General features: G+C 52.1%; 1 protein-coding gene across 21 annotated transcripts in view; it reads right to left on the reverse strand.

The window, feature by feature from the left end:
• The window catches only part of KMT2C (lysine methyltransferase 2C), a 224,940-nt gene extending 222,624 nt beyond the window's left edge, over positions 1–2,316 (reverse strand). For 11 of the 21 annotated variants that reach the window (XM_081038080.1, XM_081038078.1, XM_081038094.1 and 8 more), the window contains exon 1: positions 1,190–1,561. In XM_081038080.1, coding sequence (XP_080894206.1) covers positions 1,190–1,350 — 161 coding nt within the window. In that variant the 5' untranslated portion in view covers positions 1,351–1,561. Of the gene's footprint in view, positions 1–1,189; positions 1,593–2,199 lie in introns of those variants that run through there. The other 10 variants (XM_081038077.1, XM_081038085.1, XM_081038090.1 and 7 more) reach the window with 4 other exon arrangements.
• Positions 2,317–8,408: the final 6,092 nt, after the last annotated feature.

Consider the following 8,408-nt stretch of genomic DNA (forward strand, 5'->3'; position numbering starts at 1 on the left):
AACAACAAAAGTAACAGTATCCACGGATGTGCAGCTTTCCTCCGCTCCCGTGCACCCTTCCACCACCAACACTTCACCAGATGATCGTATAATGCAATGAGTAAGCAACACACGCCATTCGACAACTTGGGAGACAGGCACAGATCTTCCCCGGCACCCTCCGGAGCCACAAGGGCTGAGCGACTCGCTGGCACCACGACGGGTGTCTTCATTTCCAGGCAAAGCTGCCGTAGAACCATTCTGTAGAAAGCCGCTTCCAGCAACCGAGAGACCTGAGGTCTAGAGCCCCGGGGCACGTTCCAAAGCCAGCGAAAGCGCTTCCTGACCCAGTAACCGCTCGGACCACCACTTCAATGGAAGTTGGGCAGCGCTTCCCTCTGTGTCCCGGGAGGAAACGTGCTGTGCACGGCCGGCCGTACCCGGGGGGGGGGGGGGAGGACACGGCGGCCTTTCCCAAACTTCCTGCACGCTTCGCCTTCAGCTGTGCGAGCGCAAGGAGTTGTGCGTTTGGGTGCAGGGCAGTGTGCTCCGGGGTGGGGGAGGGGAAGGAAGAAGTCAAATGACTTCCTAATGTATCATTCAAGGGGGAAAGCGCAGGTCTGGGAGCAAGAAAACTTGAGGCAGCAAGTAGCTGACAAAGAAACGGGCACTGGCTGTCGCCGCGTGCGCCCCCGCCCCCGCCCCCCGCCGGCAGGAGACCACCTGGCCGCGGCGTTTGACAGCTCCGCCGGCGGCCCGGGGCGCGCCGCTTTGTAGTTGACAATAAACTCGTCCGGGCACTGCCAGGTGTGCCTCGCTGTTTGTTTTTTAAATGACCCGGCGAGGCCACCAGGCAGCCGCGAGAAATTTCGGCAGAAAGAGAAGCACCAAGAAAGCTCGGCGCGAGGGCCCAAGTAAAAAGTAAAGTGCGGCGTCGGCGCGAGCCGGCGGGGCCCGGCGGGGCGGAGAGAGGTGCGGGGCGGCCGCGGGAGGCCGGCGGGCGCGGGCGAGGGGCGCGGGGCAGGGGCGCCGCGGGCGGGCGGGCGGGCGGGCGGGCGGGCGCCCCGGGCCGGGGACGCGCGGCGGGCGGCGGCCCCACCCCCACCCCGCGGGGGCGGCGGGCGCGGGGGCGGCGGGCCGGGCGCGCGGTGACAGCTCCGGCCCGGCGCCGCGGCTGGCTCCCGGCCTGGCTCCCTCACACTCAACTTACTTCTTTCTGGCTCTCTGGAAAGGGGAAGCGCCATCTTTGCGAGGCCGGCCCCGAGGTCTTTTGTCTGCGGCTGCGGGGCTCGGGGCCGGGGCTCCGGGCTCCTCGGGGGGTGCCGGCGGCGGCTGCGGCTGCTCCGCGCTCTTGTCCTCCTCCGACGACATCCTAGTCACCAGGAAAGACACATGGATCCCGGTCCTCCTCCTGGGGGGCTCCTCCCGCCGCCGCGGCCGCCGCCGCCGCCGCCGCCGCTGCTGCTCGGGTTCCTCCTCCCCGGCTCAGCCTCTCGCATCGCCCGCAGCGCCGGGAGCAGCAGCAGGTACCGGGAGAGGCGGCAACATGGAGCGAGCAGGACACGCACTCACACACATAGGCGCGGGCGCGCGCACCTCGGCGCGCAGGGGCCGGGCGGGGGGCGGCGGGCGGGGCGCGGGCGGAGGGAGGGAGGGGCCGGCGGCGGGCGGGCGGGCGGGGAGGTGCGGGCGGCGGCGGGCGGGGCGCGGGCGGGGGCCGGTGCGGGCGCGGGCGGGGAGCCGCGCGAGGGCGCCGGCCCGGGGCTCCGCCCGCGCCCCTCCCCCAGGCCGCCCGCGCGGGAGGAGAAAGGCCGCGGGCCCGGGCGGGGGTCGCGCCCCGCCGCCCCCCCCCCGCGCGGCCGCGTCAGGCCGGGCGGCGGCGGCGAAGTTTTGACAGCTGCTCCAGTTGTTGTTGTGGGTTCCGGGCTGGGCGAGCGCCGGCCCCTCAGCGCCCGCGCCCGCCCTCCCGGGCAGGGGAGGAGGAAGTTTTGCGGGTGTGCGTGCACCACACACACACACACACACCACACGCACACACGCACGCACGGCACCGTGGCCGTCGCGCGAGGGCCGCGCCGGGGCTCCCCCGGGCGCCCCGCACCACGGGCCCCTCAAAGTCGCCGCCGTCTCGCCCACACACGGCCGCCGCGACGCCCCCGCCCCCTCCCCTCCCCCACCCGCCGGCCCGGCCGCCCCCCGCGCGCCGCCGCTGCCACTCACGGGGCTCGCTCCGCGCATGCGCCGCCCGCGGACGCGCCGCCGCTGACCTCACCGCCCCTCCCCCGCCCGCTCGCTCCGGCTCTGACGCGGCGGCCCCGCCGCGACTCCGGCTCCGGCTCCGGCTGCGGCTCCGGAGAGCGCCAAGCTGCGGAGGCGGCGGTCCGGGATCGGGGTCCGGGGACTCCGCGGAGGGAGCGGGGCGGGGGCGGGCCGTGCCCACGCTCCCCACGCGCCGGGTCTCCCGGGAGGCGCTGGCGGGGGAGGCCCGGACCGGGGGTGTGTGTGTGTGTGTGTGTGTGCGTGCGTGTGCACAACCGGGTGTGTGGGGGGCCCGAGCCCGGGCGCGCGCGTGCGCGTGTGTACACTCGTGTGTGTGTGTGTGCGCGCGCGCGCGCGCGGCCCGAGCCCGGGCAGACTTCACCGCCTCCCGTGCAGGCGTCTTCCGCTTTCATGCCTGTCTATGGAGGAGAAATGCAACTTCGTTACAATCCCATTCCAGTGACAGTTTCGCTCCTGCAACGTCATTTTACACACGAGCCAGAAAGGGCTTATAAAGCTGTCAGACAAAAAGAAGGATGACATTTTGAGGCATGAGACGCTGAAATATGTAATAAACCAACAGAAACCCTACAACTTGGTCTTAACGTCCAACGCGTTGGGGTTAAGAGGCAAAATTCGAAGTACTTCCAAGCCACCTTTTTCTTACGCTGCGTGAAAGTGGTACCAGAAAAATGGGGCTAAAATTAGAAATGTGAAATAGGCGCTTTCTCAGGAGGGGCAGCTACAAATGCGGGATTCTGGGTTTCTTGTAAGAGGGAGGTAACGCTGGCACGATATGCTCTTCTCTGCTTTCCTCCCCACTCACTATCGGTGAGCATAGCGGAGTGAAAACATAGATTTCAGTTGGGAGAAAATATTAAGACCTATCAACCATTTGCAAAAGAATCGGGATACACTGTGACTTCATCAGCATATATTGTAGGCCGGACACACTAGGCACTTTTCTGATTCTGATTTCTTACCATCTTCACAGCACGGTTTTAGAAGAGGATAAAAATAATAGGCTGGTTTTTCCGGCTGCCATTCATCTTCCCTTCTTCCCAATAGCCAAACTATAAACTTTGAACTGTGTTTCCTATTTGGGCGAACTATACAGTTTGACTTCCAGAGTCTATTCTGACTAAAAGCATAGTTTTTGAAACGGCTGAAAGGAAGACTACATAGTAAGATAGTCATTTGAATTCCTTCAGGGTTTAATCCCTGCTGGGTTTTTCAAAGTTTACAAAATTTACAGCCACGGGAATTTTGAGCTTGGGAAGAAGCTGGCGTGGTAAATGCAAACTATAAATTAGAAGTGTCTATTATACATAGAAATACAACATAAACGTGACTAATAAATTTATGAAGTATATTTAAATTTTATTGTTACTCATCCTTTTTCATTTTTCCACACATTAAAGTACATTTTCAAAAACTGGATTGTTGATCTAAATGTTTATCTGTGTTCAATGCTGAAATTAGAATAGCCATTTCTCAGTTTCACATACACCAAATTGTATGTCAAGATAATGTAGTCTACTTCAGCACTTGGGAGAATTTAAGTGTCAGAATGTGCAAACTGCAAGTCACTCCTGCTGAACAGAAGTTTTAAAAGGAAACAACTAGAGACTGAGGATAGAACAGTGGGTGGAATGGATGGAAGGATATAGAGGTTTGCAGGGTGATGCTTCTGGAAAGATAAAAGCTGCTGAAGGTGTAAGCCCAGCTTAAATCTCCAGTCCTTTGGCTGCTGGGAGCAGACAAGTAGGTAGGATCTGTTGGAAGAGGATAGCAGGCTCATCGGCATTGAAGTTGTCACGGCAGGACAAATGAAATACAACCCAGGAGGCAGAGGTAGTATTCAAGAAATACTTATTCAACATGAAGGTTCCCATGAAGATTTTTCCTTCTCCATTATCCAAATTACACAGCTTGGAGACCACAATGGCAGCAAAATTCCAGAAGGCATAAGCTGAGGTTCCTCCAAATTATAAAATCAGATAGGCATAAGCATCTGGAAAGACAAAAAAAAAAAAGGAAAGTCTACTTTCTAATAGGTCCACATGTTAAACAGGCATTTTTTAAATATGGTAGACATGCACCAAACTGTTAACAGCTATCACCTCTGAAGGGTTGGATTACAAGGGACTTTCACTTTCTATATTACATTTCTCTATAATAATATAATCTTTCAGAGCACATGTAGTATAATCAGAGGTATATGTTAAATATTTAAAATGTGGGTATGGGTGAGGGTTGTTATCTGCAACAACCTCTCATGAAACTGTAAGCAAATGAGATTCCCAGAGTATAGCAAACAAATGACAGTGTATCAAAAAAAAGCACCCATTCTTACTATTCAAAGGCTTATAAATGCATTGATATGGTCTTCATTTAGAATGTCTTTATTGTTTTGTTTTAATGAATGTAAAAATATATGGCTGTCCCATAGATTCACTGCTAATTGTTGTCCCTCTCTTTTTGTTTTCCCATAAAGCCTTAAATTCCTCAGGGCTTTTTAGGAACCAAACTTTCACAGTTGTGGAAGGACCACTGAAAACTTAAATTCTAGCTCTTGTAACTTCTGTGTTCATACTTTTACTATCAAAGTTACACTTTAAAAAGTTACAGTAATGGCTATCATGTTTTCTCCTTTATTTTTCAGTAGAAAAAAATGTTTTAAAAGAATTTCAGTCACTTAAAATTAGTTCATATTTAGTCCATAGTGCGTTTTTACCTTTAAAATTCATATTGCTTTACTAAAGTTATTTCGGTAATGCCATGTATCTGTGTGGCAGACAAAATAAAGGAAGAAACTGAGAAGAAAATAAACAGAACGATCACCTGCACTAACAATTTGTGGAGAAGAGTACGAGGCATAAGCAGACCTTGTACCGCACATTTCACATAGATAAGAATCTTGCCCTCCAGGGGTCTGTACTCTAAGCCTGGCACTACCTAACAAGGTAAACACAAAAGGGACAAGCAGGCAATTGAAAAATAGACATGGAAAAATGTACCAATAGGAAGATTAAATATTTACATCCATTGTGTACAAGACCATAGTTTTAAAAGAAATGTATCTGGGAGTTTGGGGTGGGAGTTAGCAGACTTCTGCCTGTTCAGAAGAGGGTGGCACAGAAAACACTCCGCCAGCAAGTGTTGTAAACTAGAAATGAGCACTCGCGCTCTCTCTCTCTCTCTCTCTGTCTCTCTCTCTCTCTCTCTCTGTCTCTGTCTCTCTCTCTCTCTCTCTCTCTCTCCCTCTCTCACACACACACTTTCTTAGATTCCTCTCTTTTACTGATGTACCAGACGATTATATGAGATTCCTAGGTATGCCACACCAACTACCACAAACCAAGCGGCTTTAAACAACACCAATTTCTTCTCTCACAGCTCTGTCAGCCAGACGTCCCAACCCAGGCTCCTGCGTAGGCTCTGAGGAAGAATCTGTTTCCTGCCTCCCCCTGCTCCCTGGCTAGTGGGCGTGTCACTCCAATCTTTGCCTGTCATCACATGGCTGTCTTCTCTGTGTCTCTGTGTCCTCACACAGTGTTCTCTCTGTGTGTGTCTTTTCTTGTAAGGACACTAATCATATGGGATTCAAGATTCACCCTACTCCAGTGTGACCTCGTCTTAATGAATTACATTTGCAGCAAGCACTCTTATTTCCAAATAAGGTCGCACTTTGAGTTTCCAGGAAGGATATGAATGTTGCAGGGACAAAATTCAACCCAACATAACTAGCAAATAGCCTACATTGATGCCTACCCCCCTTAGCAGACAGAAATGTATATTGTTAGAAAATTGCACGTTATAATGGGTTCACTGCATGCAAACTCTTCTTGGCACAAAACTTTGTATTTACATTTATTTTATCTCCAGTCAATTTATCTAAAGGATAAATAAAATCAAAGTGAATTTAATAATGACCATGTCCACATAGATAAGCGTAAAACTGAGATTTAGCATTTCCTTGGTTAGTGTGGTCTTTGTAAAGGTAGGTCAAAACTTTTCAGTCCAAAATGTATTATTTGGATCCTGTTTTATGAGACTGACTGTCTTTGAGGGTCAGAGACGCTGATGAGATCGTCATGGTCTCCTGTGCTGTGTAGTCAAACAGGAGAGGACTTCACAAAAAAGAATTACATAACTTTCCGTTGGGAATGGAACTCACAGTCCCATCGATCACCCTTCAGGTTGAAACCTAAGTTCCGTGACCTGGCCCTTTAGGTCCAGGCGAGCCCCTGTCATCCTCCAGTCATCTCCTTTCATCCGCTCCCCACTTCCTCCTCACCATGAGCTCCAGCCTTCAGGACAGCTTTTGGTGCACAACACACTTCACCAGGCTGTCCCAATCCCCCTTCCATTTTCTCCTGGCCAATTCCTACCTCTGTTTCTTTTCTTCGGCTCTCTCTCTAGATTTCACTTCCATCCCAGAGCACCACTCCCCCCTTGATGATGGTTTATGCCCCCCTGGATGCGTCTATAAAATCTGTGTGTTCCCCCATCGTACCTCTCCTGGCCTGTAATGAGCTGCCAGACTAGCGGCCTGTATCCCACCCTAAGACCTGTGGAGACAGCCACAGCTGTCTGCCTTATTCACCTTTTATCCCTATTATGCAGCAGCAGCTCAATAAATAGTTGTGGAATAAGTGAAATAAAGGAAAATGTATGGTAAGTGCAGGAAAAAGAGCTAAGACGACCTTTACAGGAGTGTTTGTTTTATAAAAAAGAAACTATCTTTATAAACAATGTTGCAAACTTTGCTACTTTGATACATTTTATGTTGGTCATTACAGTTCCCATTTCTATAAATAAACAGGCAAGTCATCTTTGCATCTATAACCAACTTTTGGTGTGACCTTCTTCTCAGTGGTACTGACTTTCAGAAGCCTGGGCGTGGAAAACCATGCCTGTTTCTCATGCATGGAGTCTCCAAAATCAACAGATCAAAAAACTTGTCCACGGGCCGACCCGGTGGCTCAGGCGGTTAGAGCTCCGTGCTCCTAACTCCGAAGGCTGCCGGTTTGATCCCCACATGGGCCAGTGGGCTCTCAACCACAAGGTTGCCAGTTCGATTCCTCGAGTCCCACAAGGGATGGTGGGCTCTGCCCCCTGCAACTAAGATTGAACAGGGCACCTTGAGCTGAGCTGCTGCTGAGCTCCAGGATGGCTCAGTTGGTTGGAGCGAGTCCTCAACCACAAGGTTGCTGATTCGACTCCCACAAGGGGATGGTGGGCTGTGCCCCCTGCAACTAGAAATGGCAACTGGACCTGGAGCTGAGCTGCGCCCTCCACAACTAAGACTGAAAGGACAACAACTTGACTTGGAAAAAAGGCCTGGAAGTGCACACTGTTCCCCAATTAAGTCCTCTTCCCCTAAAAAAAAAAAAAAAAAAAAAAAAAAGACTTGTCCACTGTCTTCAGACAACATAGTATCTGCTTAGAAAAATCCCTCTCAGCCAAGATGATGTTGAGGGGGAAATGAGTACCGAGTAGCACATACAATATGTATCCCACAGTCCACCTCTATAAAACTGTGTCAATCCACAACGGCCTGCGTGTGACATACCTGTAAAGTGACAGTGCTCAGCAAAATGTGAGCAAGACCGTCTCTGCGCTGCGAGTGCTCATGACATTGACCTTCTTTCCACTTTCAACACCCACTGTGATTCGCTTACCTTTTTATCCTCTCTACCATCTTGTCTGTGGCAGTATTACAACAATGGCCACCATACTACCATGACCCTTCGCACGTATCATCAGCTTCAGTGTTCTGTTGTTTTCTTACAGACATCTGCCATTCAACAAGGTAAAAAGGGTTTTTTCCAAATGAAAATGAGTGGTACTGCTCTTTCCCCTAATCTTAACAAACACGCTCAGCACCTCCAGTTGGCGCTCTGCCGAAGCCTGCGGGACTTGTTCACTTGGCACAAATCCCTCCCTCGTTGGTCTCTACGTTCCTGTCATCTCTGTATTCCCCATTATATTGAACATAGTAAGTGCTCACTAAATATTTGTTAAACTCAAAAAGAAGCCATCATTCCCGCAATAGGCTCCACATGAGGAAAGTAGGGAGCAAGGGAGAGGGCGAATGGAAGGAAGGCACTTAAGTTCTAAGGGGTGGGGGTGGGGGTGGGGGTGCGGGGGGTCCCAGCTCCATT

The sequence above is a fragment of the Rhinolophus hipposideros genome (assembly GCF_964194185.1).
Source record: "Rhinolophus hipposideros genome assembly, chromosome: 25".
In the NCBI taxonomy this organism is placed as follows: domain Eukaryota; kingdom Metazoa; phylum Chordata; class Mammalia; order Chiroptera; family Rhinolophidae; genus Rhinolophus; species Rhinolophus hipposideros.